Source organism: Abramis brama (genome assembly GCF_963993115.1).
Source record: "Abramis brama genome assembly, chromosome: 18".
NCBI lineage: Eukaryota > Metazoa > Chordata > Actinopteri > Cypriniformes > Leuciscidae > Abramis > Abramis brama.
The window spans coordinates 3,205,633-3,226,636 of record NC_139980.1 but is presented as its reverse complement, the minus strand read 5'-3'; the positions used below and the strand labels follow the sequence as shown (position 1 = coordinate 3,226,636).

Here is a 21,004-nt window from a genome sequence, read left to right as displayed (position 1 = left end):
GTGAGTGGAGGCGGGGCTAATTTGCATATTCATAGAACCCCGTTTACAAAATGAGGCAAGGGTGTCGAGTTACATTCAAGATAATAAGGCATGAAGGTTTTCATTCCACAGGAAAAAACGTTTAAATATTAATGTCATTTTGGTGATCAAAGATGAGTTTTAAGGGATATAATTATTGACTACAGGGGGACTTTTAAGGAACCCCTTAATGATAATTAGTTTATGATTTTAACTCTTTGTTGCCCCCAGGCCACAATCCAATCTGGAATAATGTAAAACGCACTGTAAATCTCTATGAGAAGTCAACAGCATATATTCCATATGGTCATAATAGTGACCAAAAACACTGTAATTGCTGCCAGAGCGCGTCCAATAAACCATGAACACGTTGCTTTCAATTAAGTCTAGTTTTCACCTTCTTTTTATCTTTTTACGTTTACAAATTCATTTCAGTGGTTCTGAGGTATAATAAATAGCTAAAGTATGGATATTTCATGTAGATTATAAATAATACGCACTCAGCAATTACATGCAAATAATATCCACAGTCATTTTAATGTAACACACTGTACATTTCAAGGTATTCAGCTATTTTGACACATGATCAGATCATGACACATGATTCCCATTCACTGTATCAAGACAAATATGTAAACCATATTTCCTTGTGGAAGGATGAGTGGCGTGTTCATAGTACCTTGTTACCCATGATCTATGTTGAACAATTTGATACATTTCTGTATTTTCCAGTTCATGGTGAGGTAAAAATTCCGAGATTTACTTGAAATTGCTAAACAAACCACTATTCTGAATAGGCAATTTGATATTTATTGAAAAAAAAATCTATATTTTTTGCTATTCATCCTAACAATGATATATATATATATATATAAGAAGAAAAAAACTTTTTCTTGTAATGACAGGTCATGTCAACTGCCCACATATAGTAACATGTATTCTTTTATTGCTAACTTGCAAAAATGTATTACATGTTGCAACATAATAAAAAAGAACAAACTTAGTTTTTCATTGGTAGTTTGCATTCCCGAGACTCGTATAGTAGAGCAGCAGCAGTCACTGCAGGTAGATGGACCAGTATATGATGTTGAAGAGCGAGTACGCTCCGGGGAAGATGACCCGCGAGTATTTGTCTATGGCATGAGTGTCTATTAATAAGCTGCTTTTTGAGGCTACAGCAGGTCTTTGAGTTCCCTGCCCATTATCCAGGACCAGATTAACCAGGAACTGCTCCTGTTTGTCCCCGCTCAGCTCCGACATGCCGTAGTTTCCCGTGGTCATCATGTCCATGTCACTGTAGCTGCTGCTCATCATCATCTGACCAGGATGGGTCATTCCACATGAACACGGCAACTGCTGGATCATACAAGCACATGTTACATGTAATATTACAGTACGTACTCGGAACTTAAATCACACTGATCAGGTGAAATTTTCTTCTTAAGAAAAAAAGTTTAAAGAAAATATCTGGGAAATTCTTAACCCCTTAACTGTCACCCTGCCAATATAATTATTTATATTTTATATAAAATATATATATTACAAAATATATTTTACTCTAAAACTGCAAGAAAATTAAAGCCAAAAATCTAAAGTTTTGTTCCAAATTTTAGGTTGATATCTCAAAAAATGAGCTTTCAGTAAGATTTTATTTGGGCGCCTCCATTTTCATGTATGTTTTGAGTGAGCTGAACCATGTATTTCCATAATTTCATTCAATTTATGAAGTATACATCCTATTCAGAAATAGTATGGGTGGTTTGGCAGTATTTGATTTGATTTCAACCTCTAATAAACACATAAAAAAGAGCACATATGAGCGTTATGGCAGTGCCGCATCACGAATCGAGAATCCATAATATTTTTGTATATATTCAAAACATTTTCAGACCTTTTTTTCTCCGAAAATTTAATTGGTGTTATCTTTTGAACTCTTGGCATGAAAACAAACTGAGGTTTCTACCAATCTTTCATGATTTTTCATGTTTATTTCTATTTCAAAATAGAACAGCCACCAAATATGAAAACTAGAGATATAAGCTTTCAAATGATATATAGTTTGTCAATATTACTTTAGGTTTTTACTAAGATATTATTGTTCTAAATATATATATGGGCAACACTTAAGGGGTTAAGAGTTTTTCTTATGAAATTCTATGAAATTCTTACGTATTAAGCCTACTGTATGAAATTTGGCCTTTTGTATGATTCGGAAAATGGCCCCCTTCAGGTTGTTGCTGTTTTTTTATTGTTTTTTTATTTTTTATTTAGTTCAACTACATACAAGTACTATGCAAAAAGCAGAAGACAAATTTAAGGCATTGTGGGACAGTTCAGAGTATGTAAAACAAAGAATAACAACAACAGCTAAAATATAAAGTGAAAGTAAAATAGTGCATTACATTAATATTCACGAGGCAAGGACCACGCCACAACCATGAATGTTAAAAATTATGTATTGAAGAGAGTTGGGGATGAATAGGGAAAGGATGAAGTGGAAGGGGATAGATATGATAGGGTTGATCTGGGCGTCTGGTGTTGGTGGCCAGGGTCGGGTTGCACCAGCCGTTCGTAAGTTCTTTCTTAAATTGGACCACACTAGAGGCTTAGTAACTACTAGCTAGTTTGTAACTAACTCTGAACTTTATTCCGTTGCACCATTTGTTCGTAAGGCAGAACGTAGAAGGTCGTAAGCTCTCCGTAAAGTAATGCGTAGTCGCATAATATGACGTTTATCCTCGATGATCCAATAGCAGCCTTCAAATCATAGACAGTATATAAACTGGACACAGCGACCCCATTGGATTCAACGGAGAAAAGTGAAGTCAATTAGAAGCTCTCACTTCCTGACGGCTGAGCAACTGCGCAGACTCAAACTGAGCTTGACCACATAGATGACGTGAGCAACCCGTCTGTCTTCTAGTAGCTGTGCCAAGAGAAATCTGAATCATTCCCTTCCGAAACTTGCAGAGACGGAGAGTGTGAGTAGGAGCTGTCCATGAGCTAGGAGCAGGAGCAACTTTTGCTAAGTATTCTGATTAATTATTTTGTCGTTTTGCCTCCACGTCCCCCCGATTGCCCGCGAGCTTCTCCTCCTGTCCATACGGTAATTTCTCTACTGTGCGACAGAGAGTCGCGTGGTTATGACGCAATCGTTAGCCTATTTTTACAAAAATTGCTTCTACAGGGCCATAACGTAAGATACAAGGTAATGGAGCCTTTTATACATTTTTGTGTTTCTTTAGAAATAAATAATGGACAAATGGAGTCTTTAAACGCCTCAGATGTAAAGTTATTCACTGTCAAAGTGACGCCAAAATGAATGGGAGTCAATGGATGCTAACAGCAGGCAGGGCCGTTTCTAGGCATAGGCAAACTAGGCGGTCGCCTAGGGCGCAAACAGCTGGGGGGCGCCAGTGAGAGCCCCCACCCCACCAAGAGAATTTTTATTTATTTATATTGTATTATTATTATTAATTATATTCTATTATATTTGCACTAAGTGCCTTTCTTTTTGGCAAAAAGACGCCCACCACTAAATATCTACAGTGGCATAGGTCGTATGCGTGAGTGCTTGAAAGTATCTTTTGACGCGTTCGACCCGAGTTCGAATCCGCCTTTTGCCGAACTCGCTCTTCTCCCTTTTCCCAACACATGAGATGTACAATTTATAGCCTAGCATAAAGGTCTCTATCGTTATATTTTGCCAACGAACTAAAATCGAAACCGTGATATGGCTTTGTGCCTTTATAAAACAGCACAAGACTTTAAGTAAGTATCCTATATAGGCATTCTGTTTGTGCTGCGTGAAAGAGAAGTGCGCACTTTGCTCACGCGATCAGCATGGTGATCTGGTGTTTTCTCCAAAATAAAAGCTCAAGGGTTTATTTCTTGCAAGTGAGGAAATTAGGACAAAATTATTGTAATTTTCCTATACTATAGTGTAATGTAAAATATCCTTTTGAAATATTTTAATTTATTTTTTATTTTAATTTATATAGTAGCCTACATTTATAGGCTGTATGGATTGTACGTCATAGGAATACTTATATAAATCATAAACACCAGTGATAATGTAATGTAGACTTGAGACTCTATAACTAAAAATATGTTTGAGCCCTCTTTAATGTCCGGGTACAAGTCAAAGCTTTTTCTTTGTTCAATGTGCACAGTTCATGGGTTGAAGCCAGTTGAAGCTCTTAATTTTGAGCTCTCAAAGTGCACCAGATTGATGCATTTAACCTTAAAATGTAAAAAAAAAAATCTTGCGGGGGAGCATGCCCCCGAACCCCCCTAGTGGGACAGAGATCTACCCAACATAGTTTTACAAAATCTTATGGGAAAGAACGATCATTTATGAACTTTACTCCTTCCAGCATAGTTCAACAAAAATCTTGCCTATGGTGCCAAAAAGGCTAGAAACGGCCCTGACAGCAGGTGTGGGTCCGCTAGCCCAGGGGTTTTCAAAGTGGGGGCCGCCAGGGGGCGCCAGGGGGGCCGCAGCAAGTGGGAAAAAAAGTGGAAAAAAAACGTTAAAAAATAAATATTTGCTAATATGAGTATTGTTATCAAATAACATAATAATTTGTTGCATAGCCTATCTGAACATTATACTTTTAATGCTAATCTTTTAGAGATGAACTGATTAATCGGCTAGTGACAAGAATTGGCCGATTTTCACGTGATTTTCAGTCTGACATATGCCGATTCAAATGCACTCGGGCGCGCATGAATAACATCGCGCAACATCAGCATCACACATGCACACAGAACGCACATGTAGGAAATCTTGTGAATTACGGCCGTTTCAGATCGCGAGCGGCGCGTGAGCAGCGCGAATTTTTTTCGGCATGCATGTTCAGTGAGTGCATTCACACCGCGAGCAGGAGCAGCGCGTGAGCGTCAAGCAGGAGCGTCGCATGAGCAGCAGTGAAGCGGAGGGTTTCGGCGCCGAGTCTATTTTTGCTGCGCTGCTCACGCTCAATTAAAGTGAAAGCACACTTTTGATGGACAAAATAAATATGATTTCACACAAAAAGTAGCCTACCTAAAATGCACATAATTTGCATGTATAGTGTGTTTGAACAAGAACTGGATTAGGCTATGTCAGAAAAGAAAATGAAGACAAAAATATTTATAGAAAATGTATCCATTTAAACTTGTTTTTATTAATCAGTTTGGGTAAAAGTGGTCTTTTATTTTATATATATATATATATATAAAAATATATTTGTGTGTGCTGTAAAGTGGTTAGAAAAAATGAAATCAGAATCGGCTAAAATCTGTATCGACAGGTCAAACTCAATGAAAAATCGGAATCTGCCTTGAAAATTGTAATCGGTGCATCTCTATAATCTTTCTGATTGGCTGGTATCAAACACCATCACATAATCTGATGTTCACCTAGATGTTTTATTTATTTATTTCTACACGTGCCGTAGTATTGTCGATGGGTTCAATAACACATCCTAAGGGGGGCCTTGGCCAGAACCTAGTGGTATTTGGGGGGCCTTGGCATGGAAAAGTTTGGGAACCCCTGCGCTAGCCAATGGCGGCTCCCGGGGAAACTTCTAAATAATATAAAACCCTGCCCCCCTGCTTCAAATACGTGAGCAGATGTTGTGTTGAAATGGCGTGAATTTCAGTTTATCCTTCATTCTTTTGCCTCACGTTACTAACGGTAAAGACGGGCTTTGGTTTTCGGTCATTGTCTTTACTTGTCTTTTGTAAAGCTGTTGCGTTTCCGTTCCCCGTTTGGATTATCATCATCTTCCCTGCCTGGATTTATGTTTCCCAGTTTGGATTTTGCCCTTGGTTTTCTCATTTCAATGATCTTAGTTTTAGTGTTTCTTTAATAAAGACTGCTTGCATTAGCCTCTCCCTGTCCCTGCATCAGCGTGACAAACAAGGTCAAGCTTTAAAACCATTTCTTAATTTCTTTTTAAAGATTTTATTGAATCCGGCCTTATGGATTTTCTTCAATGGAAGATTTTTTTAACACTATTTTTTGGTATTATTTTTATAAGTTAATTTGGAGAATTTGTGCTGATCATGACTTAAATATTATTCCTTGAGTCTAGTTCACTAGGCAATCACATGACGCTCCCAGCTAAACATGTTGTAGCCGACAGTGATGCGCGGGTCGCAGTTATATCCGCGGACACTATGGTTAATCCACCGGTCAGGCGGGCCAAGTCATAAAAGTAACATTCTGATTAATTGCGGATGGATGAGATAAATCATTAATGATGGAATCATTGAAATATTAAATATGTTTAAAGCTTAATTACCATATCATCACGCGTAACACTGAGAATTAGGATAATTACAATAATCGGGTGCAGATTTCTAAATCTGGGAAACTCATATAGGTTCAGGAGGGCGGCGGGTGGATGATTTATTTCTAACTGCAGATTTTGGTGATGTTAGACATGATCCGCACATCTCTAGTAGCCAACAAGACAGGTCCCTCAATGTTTGTCCCTAAATATGAATGATTAGCCTTGCTAAAATGCTGTATTAACCGCAGAACAAGTACACCTTAATAAATGATAGCTAAACTGTCTTAGCTTAGCTTACCCGGCTGCTTTGTATTTTGCGCTCCTGCACCGTGGACAGGTAATTGACAGCGGCGTACTCGATCACAGAGAGGAAGACGAAGACGAAGCTGACCCACAGGTAAATGTCCACGGCTTTGATGTAGGAGACTCTGGGCATGGAGGCGTTCACTCCAGTGATGATGGTGGACATGGTGAGCACCGTCGTAATGCCTACAGAGAGATCAGTCAGATCGGTCTATTCAAAAGTGCATTCTGCAAAATGTGTAATTTGGGGCAGGCAAGTGTGTAGGGGTGTGTGTGACTTGACTTGGTTTGCAGTTACGCAATTAATTGAAGACATCTCACCGAGAGGAACCCTGGCAGGAACGGCTCGTCGGTCGATCCAGAAGGACACCCATGACAGCATGACCATCAGAGTGGCGGGAAAGTACGTCTGAAGCAGGAAGAAGAAGATATGACGACGCAGAGTGAAGTTGATGTACAGACGATTGTACCAACCTGCAGGAGGAGATTGAAGGGGACAAGTGTGCAGTTTTAGTCAAAGCACCAACAATCATGGTGTACAGCAGTGCTTTTCAATCCTATTCCCATAGGGCCCCACAGAGTTTAGATCTAACCCCAATCAAACACACCCTCCCGTAATAATGGAGGAATTCTGAAGACCCTGATTAGCTGGTTCGGATGTGTTTAATTAGGGTTGGAAGTAAACTCCCCGGTACGAACAGAATTGAAAAGCCCTGCTGTTCAAGCAGAATGCCAGCAAAATGAACAAAGAAGCTACTGATGATCTAAAAATGATCCTGCACAATTAAACGAAATCGAAATGAAAATGAAAAGTGTTACATTTAGATCTGCTAACATTGCATCAGATTTCTTTTTACACTTTTTTTTTTGCAGCGTGGAAAAGTTTATGTCTGATTCTAGATTGTTTTCAGCATTTTTCTCAAACAAATGGAATGATTTATGTGAATTTGATGTAATTTGCAATATACAATATGTAATTGCACTAAGAATTATACTTAAAATCAGGATGTAACAAGTAACCGCTGATTCCGTATCATGAAGTATCCAAGTAAAACTGTTCTTTGAAAAGGAAAATAATGTAGAGCGGGACATGGTTTTATCCAGCGGTTGATGAATGCAAGCTTGCAGTGGATTATAGGAAAGTACCCAAATGATTGAAGAAGTCCAGCATAGGTCACCAGAGAGAAGTCTATCATTTCACCGGAAGATTAAGTTATGACATTCTGATTACAAAATATGAAGTTAACATTTAAAAAAAAAAATTAAACATATGCATGGATGGACTTTTCATTTCATGCTGACCTTTTTTTTATGTTATGTTATGTATGATTTGATGTTTTACCACTATTAGAGTGAAGCCAATATGCCGTTCTGACAAAATGTCCCCTTTTGATTCTCACTTTTAAACTTTAAACAGAAAAGTCTCTTTTGGAAGCAATTATAAGTGATATCATAAGTGTAAGTTAAGGGTGTCCAAGTTTGCTCCTTGAGGACCAATGTCCTGTAGAGATAAGTTCAGGGTTACTGTCTAGTAACCTCTTTACTTACCGTACTATCACACTATCATCTGATTCATTAAATAAATGAATTGTAGTTTTGCATTGCAAATGTTCTTACTTTGGGAATGTAACAATCATGCAGATCAGCATAATCCACATCATGGACTTTCAATTTATTTGAAGATTTGATAAAAGAATATACTGTTTAGATCCTTTTCTTATTTAGCACCAAAACTCTGGAACAGTCTTCCTACCATTGTCCGGGAAGCAGACACACTCTGTCAGTTCAAAGCTAGATTAAAGACACATCTCTTTGACCTAGCATTCACATAACACATTATAGACTTCTATAATTCAATGTTACGTTGCATAGATTAGGTCAGCCGGAACTGGGAACACTTCCCATAAATCCTGATGTACTCGTTACATCATAAGAAGAATGGCATCTACGCTAACTTTAGTGTCTTTGTTTATCCCGAGGTTTTCCCGCAGCCTGCCGGATCCAGGCCGGATCCAAATCTGACGAAGGACCTTCGCCTGGACCCGATGACAACGCAGTGCTGAAGTGCCAGCTAGTCTCTCCCTATGGAGGATCCCTTTACCACTCTACAGATAAGGCGTTGTCGGGATAGTTTCGGTTTCGAGTATCTACCCCGAAGTGATAAAATTCTGTATAAAAAATTAAGGCCAGACAAGTAGTTTAAGGCTTGGTTTGTAGGGAATTACAAACCTGCGAAAATATATTCAAATGCGCATAACTATAGAATTAATTCTTAATGCGCATGTGAGCGCCATCAGCGTTTCTCACAGGTTCGCGTTTAAAGTCTGTGTAGAGAGAACGATGTCGTCTTAGCGGCCTCTAATTTAATAACTAATGATCGTTGCGACGGAAGTGAATCAATCAAAACTAACTTTAGCTGGAAAATATCTTTATTCAAGAACCGCTATAAAGCCAAAACCATCTCTGTTATCCGCTTATCTCTGTAAAGCTGCTTTGAAACAATCTACATTGTTAAAAGCGCTATATAAATGAAGATGACTTGACTTGATATTGCACATTCTGTGCGTTTCCTGCATATATATTCTCTCTAGATACCTACATTTTACTTTTACTTAACCATCTTTAATGGTTGAAGCCATGCCGTTGTGGTTAGTTTTACAGGACATAAAAATAGAGTCTCCAAATAGTTTTAACTGCTTTAACAACCAGGAATTTTTAAAGGAATTATGGTATTACGCAACATGACTTACATTATGGGACAATGTGGAGGGTAGCAACAGCTGTCAATGTAGGACTGATCAGTAGTGGTTTTAAAGTGGGATTAGTGAAGGATCAGTTCAGACACTCAGTGGTTCCCAACCCTGGGCCTGGAGAAGGGCTGGCACCATTATGAGATGTGGCCGACGATTCATTGTCTAAAGCCCTATTCAGACGGAATTAGTTTAGCAAGGGTAGATGGAGTAATGTCATTTTACATAGGACGTCTGTAATAATAATGGCCAACTCGCACGGGATAAGAGATCTCAGTAAAACTAGCAGGAGTGGGAAGGGTAACTCCATATACACACCGCCGTCACACTCCTGTCGCCATGTGCGGATTACACTGCTTCCTGATATCAATAACGCATTCGGGCCAGACTGGGGAGAGAGGTGCTGTAATAATGTAAAATATGTGAAAAATAATGTGTTTTTTGAACAATGAAGCATGAAAGCATATTCTAGTACATCCCAAAAACTAAATCAAGACTTCATAAAAGGACATAATAGGACCAGTTTAAAACCAAAATGTGAGAAGGTTAGTGTTATCATTTTAGGCTTCGAAATTAAATCCATCTTTGTTGAATAATTGCACTGTCATGACTCAAAATGATGGATAAATCAACATGGCAATGTCATTTGAACATAACGCACGTAATTGCTCAGCGTAATCCATTAAAGGGATACTCCACTTTTTTTGGAAATAATTTTACAACTTCCCCAGAGTTAAACAGTTGAGTTTTATCATTTTGGAATCCATTCAGCCGATCTCCGGGTCTGGCAGTACCACTTTTAGCATAGCTTAGCATAATGAATTGAACCGGACAAGACCATTTGCATCTCTCTAAAAAAAATGACCAAAGAGTTTCGATATTTTTCCTATTTAAAACTTGACTCTTCTGTAGTTACATCGTGTACTAAGACCGACGGAAAATGAAAAGTTGCGATTTTCTAGGCTGATATGGCTAGGAACTATACTCTCATTCCTGCGTAATAATCAAGAAACTTTGCTGCAGTACCATGAGTCCAGCAGGCGTAATGATATGGCGCAGCGCCTGAAAATAGTCCCCAGCTCGGTAGCCTATTATCAGGCGGCAGGCGCTGCGTCATATCATTACGCCTGCTGCAATCAGCCTAGAAAATCGCAACTTTTCATTTTCCGTCGGTTTTAGTACACGATGTAACTACAGAAGAGTCAAGTTTTAAATAGGAAAAATATCGAAACTCTTTGTTGTTTTTTTGAGAGAGATGCTAATGGTCTTGTCCGGTTCAATTCATTATGCTAAGCTATGCTAAAAGTGGGACCCCCAGACCCGGAGATCGGCTGACAAGATAAGAGACATCTAAACTGTTGGTGGAGCTCCAGGAGCCACTGCTTTAACTGTGCCGGAGATCCGATCATCAGTACCTGTGCTGCTGTAGAAAGCTAGTTTTGTGGTGGTGTGAAACTCCTGAATGAGGAACTGAGACAGAGAGATCTTCTCATCCGTCTGCAGAGATTTGTTTCCTCTCTTCCAGTACAGCATGAGGTCGTCATCAGTATAGGCATCTGCAAAGAAAATAACACAAATATGAACTCACAAACACTAGATAAACACTGAATTTTCTGCTTTACTCTGAAATTTGTCACATTACTGTGTGAGATGTTTAATTCAGTCCTGAAAATGTTGTGTTTAGACTCACAGCTCTCGATCTCCAGTGAGCATGTCTGGGTGTCCAGCGGAAAGTGACTGAGATCCATATTGCACATCGCTGTGACTGTGACCCTGTTGAGAGTGTATTAAAACTTGTGTCACAGATATATAGAACAAATACACTGTATAGAAACCGTCTTATTTATTTTAACATTTTGGATTAGCCCCGTCAGGAATTTAACAGCAGTGCAGCCTTCCCCCCCCACTGCTTAACATTTTCATATTCATCCAAAAAAATGTCCATGGAATTATTTAATTATTACAATTTGCAATAGAAATACATGTGCAAATAAAATAAAATAAAATGTTATGTAATTTATTTCAATCATAATCCTGATATGTCTTATTGGGGGAGGAGTCCCGTTAACAAATGGGCTTTGAAATCATCTAGGATCCCCACATTGCAATCATGCAATGTGATATTATTTTTAGTTTCACAGCCAGTAATCAACTGTTTATTACACCAGAAAAAACATGCCTCTATTTACCTATATTTAAAATTCACTGCAGTTTCCAGCTGAAATGAAAATTTTTCCAATGAGCTTGGGTAGCAAACGTGATCTCTGACTTCAGAAACTTGGGTTAAAATGGGTTAAAAGCTGAGATTAACTTTGGTCCATAACTGTAATTTGAAGCAAAGCATCAGGACTGAGAAGAGAAGATACTCTCTCCAGACATAATCAATGCACAGTATACCTTTTAGGAGTTCTCCTAAAGAGTTTAGCCTAGTTTAGACTGTCAATCCAAATCCGATTTTTGTGCATATCCGATTGAAATATGATCAAGTGTAAAAGCAAAAAATATGAAATGCGATTTTTACAAATCCGTCTTGAGCTACATTCATATGTGGTTTGAAATCCTATTAAAATTGAATTTCTGGAAATTACGCATGGTTTATGTGACTTTCTCACGCCACGTAAAACGTAAACGTGAGATGTCTTTATAGGAAACGTGCTGAAAGTCTCTGCAGAAACAATGCTGTGTTGTTGCAAAGTGCCGGACAAGCAGAAAATGGTAATATAACAGAGACATGTTTTGAGACCGGCGGAGACGACAGCACAGAATAAAGCCGCTCACTTTATTGTGTTTCCTTTCAGTTTAGCCTTGTTATTTTTCTTTGGTTTCTGATTATTTGCACCTGTCTCATTAGATTAAGATAGATAGATAGATAGATAGATAGATAGATAGATAGATAGATAGACAGATAGACAGATAGACAGATAGACAGATAGGTCCCCCCGAGTCTTAAAGTGGGTTTTGGGGACCATCAGGATGTTTTGACCTGAGGTCTGTGATGTTCTGGGGGGCCTGTCCATATAGTGCTCTAAAAGCCAATTAAAACCAATTAAAAACCAAGTAAAATCAATTCTACATTTGACTGGAAGCCAATGGAGTGTGGATAAAACCGGTGTAATGTGTGTCCTTCTGTTGGCTCCTGTTAAAAGCCTGGCTGCAACGTTTTGCACCATTTAGAGACGACTCAGAGAGGATTTGTTAAAACAAAGAGAATTACCATAATCTAAATCAGCTTTGGACAACAATGTTCTCAATTTAGAAATATTTCTCAAATAATAAAAACAGTTTCTGACCAACTGTCTAGAATGACCATCCAGAGACATCGACTGGTCGAACAAGACACCAAGGTTTCTTAGGCTCAAGGTTTCTTTGTCTGTCATCGTCTATGTTGGAAATGTGGTTAGTGTACTGCAACATAAAATGAAAAAAAAAAGAAAGAAAGGGTCTGAATACGTTCTGAATGCACTGTAAATCGCTAAACCCTAGGGATCAGCCATCTGGCCTGGGATAAATGTACAGATACTGAATCAAACGGTTGAGAGGGAGGAGCTAGCCTTGACACAACAGATTGACTTATAGATTGTAAATTGAGATGTACATAGAAGAAAAAGTCATTTTGTCCAGCAGACTGGGTGTGGGACGGATCTGAGATTAAAGCTCATCAATGAGCCAGCTTTGAGTCTGAATAGACATGTGGGTTGCATTAATCCGCCAGATTCCCACATGTTAATCCACAAGTTCACTCGTCTAAAGCAAGAATCAGAATCAGCGCCTCATGGAAACATGGAAAAGTGAATGTGTTGGTTTATATCTTTGATGGAAAACCAGAGATCTTGTTGTTTGAGCAAATCAGAGTCTCTCCCACTGATTAGGTTTAGACTCAGCTATGTCATACAGCAAAGCTGGACGTAACATAACTCTTCTGATGACTGGCAATCTGTTTCTTGAGATTTGATAGGGATTAAATTGAGCGCATCCTCAGTTCTGAGAGGGCAAATGTTAAATATGAAAAAGCAATGCCTGAATAAAATGTCAGAGCTTTGTTGTAACACAAGATCATCAGTGTGTATGCGTGTACGCGTGTGTACGTGTGATTGGTTACCTCAAGCTGTAGAGCACTTTGCCATCGGGATACACTCGGAGCATGACGTTCTCCGTGGTGGTGTCATGGATGAAGGATCGTTTGGAATGGACAAAGAATGTGTCGGGTACCCAGATTTTCTTCACCAGCCGGCCATCGAAGGTCATGCTCTGGTTGGTGTTGCTGGGAAAGGACAGTCGCTCGTCCTTCCAGTAATGTCTCAGGTACAGGGTTATGGTGAAGTCCTGCAACACACAGTCCAATCATATATTCAGCTTAACAACTCATTAAAAACAGCTAAAACAGTAGCCTTATTTCTGAGCCCTCTATACGGAAAAAGACAATGCATCTAGGGTGCTTGGAAATGTTGAATTAGAGCTCTTGCTGTTATCCAAATCCAGTGGCAGTTCAGATCATGATAGCACTCAATCATTCATGATGCAAGAGCTGTAAAGCTGTAAGCCATCTTTATAAAGCAATCTCCTACCATATCAACTTCAGAGATGGTGTCCAGACTCTCAAGCTGAACATCAACACCTACAGGGATCGCGGCACCTGAAATCAAGCACAATTTTTCCTTTTTAAATCATGATACATTGCAAAAATTTGCACACACCAATGAGCTTTAAACTGTTTTACAATGCATGCAAGATCAAGGTAACAGTTAAATGTGTAATAATTTAACCACAGACCTAAATAACCTGCTCATCAAATCTATCCATTTATTATCCACTTCTGTAAGATTAGATCAGGGGTGTCCAATCATCTTGCAGAGTTCAGCTCCAGCCCTAATTGACCTATCGGTAAGCCCCGCCCCCTTAGTTACTGTTGCAACCTCAGGCAAACAAACAGAGTTGCTAACTGTCTTACAATGACAGCTGGCAGGGTGAAAACTTTGGACACAGAAGGACCACCTCTCGCCGAGGAGCATTCAAGTGGGACTTAAATAAGCCATGGAGGGATATATATATATATATATAAGATTTTAAAATAAATATGGTAGGTAACAAGATTAATTTGGAAGCAAAGGTTTACAGATCACAATGCAAGCCTCATGTTACGGTCGTCACGATCGCAGAAAAACAACATCCAGGATCAACACTGTTCATGTACCGCAGTGTAAGATTACATTCATTTACATTTAACCAGTTTAATATGGAGAGGTACTGAAATGTAGACATTCGTTTATGTGTTTTGACCTACACTGTACACGACGTGAGAACGGTTAGCTATTTAACGTTGGCATGGACTCACTAACTTTAATTGTAACTTAATATGACAACCAGAAAATGAACGTTTTCGTCTTCATTGGGATTGGGGATTGAATCCTTAGGAAACCAGAGCACTTAACTACCATTGTTTATTTCTATACCAATACACTTGCAATGAAGCTAAAATAAACAACTACATCATTTTGTTGATATCCTATATTTTTTACAATAAAACTTTCGACAAACATGTCTTCTAATATCCTCAGTTGTTGCGTATACCGAGCTGCATCGAACACATTTGTAAATTTAATACTTTCCTTGAACCCATTGTGCGAGTTCACTTTAATACCACGTGCTTTATATACATGTTGTTGCTGATTGGACTGCAGTTCTGACACACCCACCAAACAAGAGAAAACGTATCTCAAACCCCGTTGCACACCGGTGCACGCCGTTTCCAGGAAACATGACGTTCAACCCGGAAACCGTAGCAAAACGTTGCGCACCGTTTTGAACTTGAACATGCCCCAGGTTACTGCGCACACATCAGTGATAAATAAACCGGGCTTCAGTCGCAGATAATTGGTCCGTTCACGCAAATCTTATCACACTTTTGAAACGGGCTGGTGAACACGCGCACAGTACGGTGATTTAATACATGAATACCCATCCTCTCAGGATACCTGGAACCAGTGTTATAAGTACCCCAGGCACATCGTTTTACCATTTTTATGAAAAAACCTAAAGAGTTCCGAGTTCCCCATGCAACTGATACTCAACTGCCATTGGCTCATCTGCGTTCAAAGGGAAGGGGCTTACCGATAGGTCAGTTAAACACACCTGAACCAGCTAATCAAGGTCTTATACTAGAAGCTTCCAGGCAGGCGTGTTGAGGCGAGCTGGAGCTGAACTCTGCAGGACACTGACCCTCCGAGAGCAGGTTTGGAGCAAAAACTTCTGATAGATTATTATGTCTATGTGCCTGTGTTCACTCCGGTAAGGGGTGGGCAACTCTGGCCCTCGAGATCCGAGCTGTGTCTGAAATCACCCCCTATACCCTTAGGGTACTACTTGAGGAGACCGAAACTATAGTGGACATTATCGAGTGCGCTCATTCAATCCCATAATTCACCTCAATAACGAGTCTACAAACGATGTATGCTAAATGGCGAATGAATTCCCGCGTCCAACTAGAAGATGGCGCTGCCGAATCTTCCATCCATCCATTTTCCAAACCGATGGTCCAATGTGGCTACAGTGTAATATCATACAGTTATGAATTCCTTTTTTACTTGATTATTACATGGTTTAATTAAGGTTTATAAATGCTAGTTTTGCATGACAAAGTTCAAGATAAATAGTTTCATTACTATTGGATCTAGTAACTTACTGCCCCTTTTCCGGAAGTCAGTTGTGATTGGACGCCTGTCCCGTAATTCACTTGACTTCAGACATGATATTTGTTTTATTTATTTATATTAATGTGTAATGTGATTTAATGCATTGGTAATATAGAATAGATTCTTACCAGATACTTTATTAACAGAAAGTCATACTAGTGATTGCATTGTGTTGTTTAGAGTTATTTGCGTGCGCCAGCATCAGTCGTGCGCTCCGTTAATTTTGTCATTGATTTGTCGCCATAGTGGACTATATTAGTGGAGTAATGTAGCGAATACTGAATGAGGGTATAGGGGGCGCTTTCAAACACAGCACCTGTGTTTTGTTAAGCTGATGCAATTCGCCTGCCGTTAGGATATATTCTTTGTGTAAATATAAGTCTGTTTGCACCTTGATCTACACTTTAACTCTCTGTTGGGCCATTTAGTGACTTTTAGATGTCCACAATCTAATTGCTATATGAAATGCTCATGCTAATTCATAAAATATAAAGATTAATGATCTTAATTGATCAGAATAGATTTTAAAAAGTGCCCTCAAAAGCTTCTTTCCCAGTTTATCTTGACACACATTAGATAAAATCAACCCTCACAGAAAATTAAATAAAATTTTGCCACAATACACAAAACTTTTGCAATAGACCATCCAATCATCATCTACAAACCAGTTAAAGACTTTGTGATTGTAAGGTGATTCTTGATATGTCTGTCTACTGCTTTATAGCTCAATTAACACTAGGGTTTAGCTGAAATGTCATATGAATTAACTTAGAAAGCTATTTAAATGCAGATGTCTATTGACTCATCGTCAGACATTTCTGTGTTCATCTTTAGCACTCAAAGAACAAAAAAAAAACCTTGCATGAAACTTGTTAAAGGCAAAAGAAAATTTGTGAAAAACCCTAAATGTCCCTTTTTCCACCTCAGGACACTATTTGCATAAACGAGCGTATATTTACAGTTTGCGTGAACTTTAGTGAAGATACGGGCCGATAAGTGAATGCTCGTGGCACAGAGCCACAGTAAATCAGTGTTATAATCTGCCATGAGCTTATGTTAAGCTGATTGCCTGTGATGCCAGTCCAAATCCTCATAAATCTGAGTCTTGTGGTGTTTATTAAGATCTTGGTATTTCATATCTGACATTAATGCAGTAATGAAAACCAGGTTGCTTATTAGTCCATATGCACCACAAATAAAGCCAATAAAATCATACTTAGAGCAAGCAGAAATCATCTAAGAAAAAAAGTAATCATACATTTATTTTGTAATTGTATGTAATTAAAAAACTCAAATGTAACACTTAATAAAATTAGATTCTGTAGAATAACCAACAATTAGCTTGATTATTTATATATTTTAGAGTTAAACTATAATAAATGTATATTGTTTTAGACAACTGCCCATAATTTCTACCTGGAAACTCTTCTCAACATATCTGTCAGTGCTTTCTTTCATCTTCATCTTTTCATCATTTCATAATTTTTTTGGGGCTCAACGTTTTCTTCTCGCCTCACCTCCGAAGCCAGGCCTCATGGTGAAGTCATGGTGATCTAGCTCCAGGAGCTGCTCTGATTTTGTGAAGGGAGCTTTTGTGACGTCTGGACTTCTCATCAGTAACGTGCTGTTCAAGAGAGAAATAAACAAGTAAAAGAAGTCACAAAAACATCATGATAAAGTGTCGGATCAAATTCCAAAAGTCAAAAATGACAATTATCAAACCAAAAGCATTCAGGAGAATATCAAGACAGGAGAACAAAAAACACACTACATGCAACGAGAACCAACAAACACAACTGAAAACTGAGAGGTAAGAGCAAAAAACTAAACGAGACACAGGTGAAAATCGTAGGTTACTATGGAGAAGAAAAAAAAGCTTAGTAACAGAAAAGAAGCGGGAAAATAGGGATCAAGGGAAGCAGGAACAGAGCAGGGAATCAATGAAATGCAAATCCATAACTGAACATAAACCTGACAATTGCATCATGTAATTAATTGTCTACATCAGCTATTTTTTGCAACACATCATCATATGTTTGTGTTTATTTCTACTCAGCATGTAAAGTAATTTTTGTAATATTATTCTCATTACTTTAATTTTAATATTACTCTCATGTCGGGACTGCAACAGTACTGGTGCCTTTAACCTGAGAATTCTTGCAAATTATATGGTGTATTTTTTTTTTCTATAGAAGAAAATGAAATGTATGAGTATGATAAATTTGACAGTAGTTGTTGTACCTGCCAGGTTTACGAGCTTCTCTCTCTCTTCGGCTGGTTTCTCGTTTGGATCTGACAAATGCAGGAAGGGACATGACCATTAGATATCAGAACATAGCAACAACTCATTAGACACATTCATGATTATGCTGTGAAATAATTTTTGTAAGCATGATTTTCAATATTACTACCCATAAGTACAGTGGAGATCACTGGTCTTAGTATTTGTTATGATGATGCCAGCACTCGTGATGATCATGTTTTTCAGCGCGATTGGAGAATAATCCAGATAGCATCATGCTTTAGAGGAAATCATCTTTGCAAAGCAGCTCACATCAACAATGACACAAATTTGTTTATAACTGATTAAATGCCAAGAAATTGTTCTCTATGCTTTGTTCTACATTTCTTTTTCTACATTTTTCATCAATCATAAAAAGTAATGCTAATTCAAAGCTTTTTTCACATTTAATTTATTTCTTTTTTCGTTTTGAATTTGAATTTTATATATATATATATATATATATATATATATATATATATATATATATATATATATATATAGTATTATATTGTTTCTTTTACTTTTGTATCGTAACTATGGCAGAAATAGCTATAGAAACAAGAAATAATTATTGAATACATAAAGTGAATCATGTCATCATCATCATCAGTGCAGTGTATCTCAGCGCGATCCTGTCTCAGCGCGACAACATTCTCCGTTTCTTCCACTCTTGCCATGAATAACCAACGCTATCTCACGACCAATTCGTGCGAGTGAACCGATGAACGCATGAGTGTGTAGATGGTCTCACCTGGTTTGGTTTGAACGGATGAACGCATGAGTGTGTAGATGGTCTCACCTGGTTTGGTTTGAACGGATGAACGCATGAGTGTGTAGATGGTCTCACCTGGTTTGGTATGAACGGATGAACGCATGAGTGTGTAGATGGTCTCACCTGGTTTGGTTTGAACGGATGAACGCATGAGTGTGTAGATGGTCTCACCTGGTTTGGTTTGAACGGATGAACGCATGAGTGTGTAGATATTCTCACCTGGTTTGGCTGCAGGTCTGAAGCGCTCCGGTGGAGAGAAAGCACGCGCACAGTAGAAAGCTGACATCCGCGTGCATGATGCGCGCCTCAACATACAGCCATGCACGCGAATGCTTCTAGAAACAGTTAAAAAGTTCAAATCCCCAGCACTGCCGCCGGACCCTCGAAGAAGGTCCTGTGCCATCTAATGCACTCTGCGTGCGGTTAATCTGCATTAGCGTGAAGGTCAGAGATGCTGCACCAGGAGGGGCTTTCACAGGTTGCGCGGGGAACAGACATTTGCTGGCTGGATATTATGTAATGTTATGTGGGTATTACGTGTTATTTGAATTACACTTACATAATCCAGTGGTATAGTCACAGAACATTGTTCTAGTTATCTCCAAATGGTATCTCTGGAATATTTTTTAAAAGGTGTTAAAAGTCAACGTTTTTACTATATTTAATGTTCATTCAATCATATTCGTGATAATTTGGAGTAGCCTATAGGCTATAAATCAAAAAGAGTTATGACCAGTCAATACATTGGACTTTACAGTCATTGGAATTGACTTGTGGTAAATCAGTAGCTAAATCATATTTTCTCAAACCATAAAAACATGTTTTTCTTAAATGCTTGAAATTAATGCATTTTTGCCGAGTGTATATGTGAATTTCTTTACAAAACAAATTAATAATTAAATATTATTTTCTTCATCAATAATTATAAAATATATACATTTAATTATAAATAAATCTATTTTTTTCATTTAGTTGTGTTTATCTTTGGTTGGACTATTATTCTAAAATGTGGGAAACAGTCATTATAAAGAATAAATGTGTGTCCAAACTATTCATTGGTTTAATGTTTGTACAAAAATAAATAAAACAAACAAATAAAAATATACATCTAATTGTAGCACAATAAAAAATATCTTTTGATAATATTATGAACGAGGCCGGACAGTGAACTGAGCTGAAGAGTGTGTCTTTATAGTGGTGGTGATGATAATGAGGTGCAGGTGTGTGTGATTAGACCTCAGGTGAGGGAGTGCACTGTGATTGGCTGGTGTGAGAGCCTGGCTGATCTGTAACAAAGATGGTAATTATTCAATAATATTTAATATTACATAATATTTATTAAAGTGCCATGGCTTTTACATTATACCTTTCCTTACACAGTATTTTATATCTGCGGACCTAATGCCCTTGCAAAAGTTTGAGAGGTTCATAAATATTAAAACAAATTGTAATTATATTCCAAAATGTCTAAATACATTATATAACAAAAAAAAATGTTTAGCATGTACTGTATATTCAATATCTGAAATGTAAATGTCACAACTGAATATATAGCCTATATGTAAAAAGGTATATACACCTAGCCAAACCTTTCTTTGTTCTTTAACGGTTGCAGATCATAAGCTGTTTTCATGGCAGTTTGTTATAATATATACGTTTAATATAATCATATGCTGAATGTAAATGTACAATTGAGTCATCCTCTTTTCCTTCAGCATTCACATGCATTGCATGTGTATTTATGTGTCACTTGTACAAACACATTTGTTCTAACTGATTAACCGATAGATTTCTCCATTGATTAGTCTAATTCTACTCCATTATGCCACTTTGATTGTGCCGTTGTCCAGGGCTGAGGCTGGCAATTAGTTTCAATGTGAACAATCAAATCTCTGACCAACATCACA

General features: G+C 38.1%; 1 protein-coding gene across 3 annotated transcripts; it reads right to left on the bottom strand.

The window, feature by feature from the left end:
• Positions 1–525: 525 nt before the first annotated feature.
• On the bottom strand, positions 526–19,546 carry gabrr1 (gamma-aminobutyric acid type A receptor subunit rho1). Of its 3 annotated transcripts, none has more exons than XM_084090144.1 (10): positions 19,317–19,546; positions 18,283–18,333; positions 17,559–17,665; positions 13,918–13,985; positions 13,452–13,675; positions 11,043–11,125; positions 10,768–10,908; positions 6,924–7,076; positions 6,598–6,788; positions 526–1,371 (listed from the first exon to the last, which is right to left on the bottom strand). In XM_084090144.1, the coding sequence occupies exons 1-10, from the start codon at positions 19,391–19,393 to the stop codon at positions 1,075–1,077; spliced, it is 1,392 nt and encodes a 463-aa protein (XP_083946270.1). In that variant the 5' UTR covers positions 19,394–19,546; the 3' UTR covers positions 526–1,074. The 3 variants fall into 3 exon arrangements, with proteins under 3 accessions (XP_083946270.1, XP_083946269.1, XP_083946271.1); XM_084090143.1 differs by having other exon boundaries at positions 526–1,374; positions 19,317–19,545; XM_084090145.1 differs by lacking the exon at positions 19,317–19,546 and adding an exon at positions 18,453–18,542 and having other exon boundaries at positions 526–1,374.
• Between the last annotated feature and the right edge of the window lie 1,458 nt (positions 19,547–21,004).

What these genes read in the sequence shown, in the direction of transcription:
- gabrr1 (XM_084090143.1), bottom strand. Translation starts at nt 19,393, where the DNA reads ATGCACGCGGATGTCAGCTTTCTACTGTGCGCGTGCTTTCTCTCCACC. An exon ending in CAGACCTGCAGCCAAACCAG is followed by an intron (nt 18,334 to 19,316) that starts GTGAGAATATCT and finishes TGCATTTGTCAG; the next exon opens with ATCCAAACGAGAAACCAGCC. An exon ending in AAAGTGCTCTACAGCTTGAG is followed by an intron (nt 11,126 to 13,451) that starts GTAACCAATCAC and finishes CACTCTCAACAG; the next exon opens with GGTCACAGTCACAGCGATGT.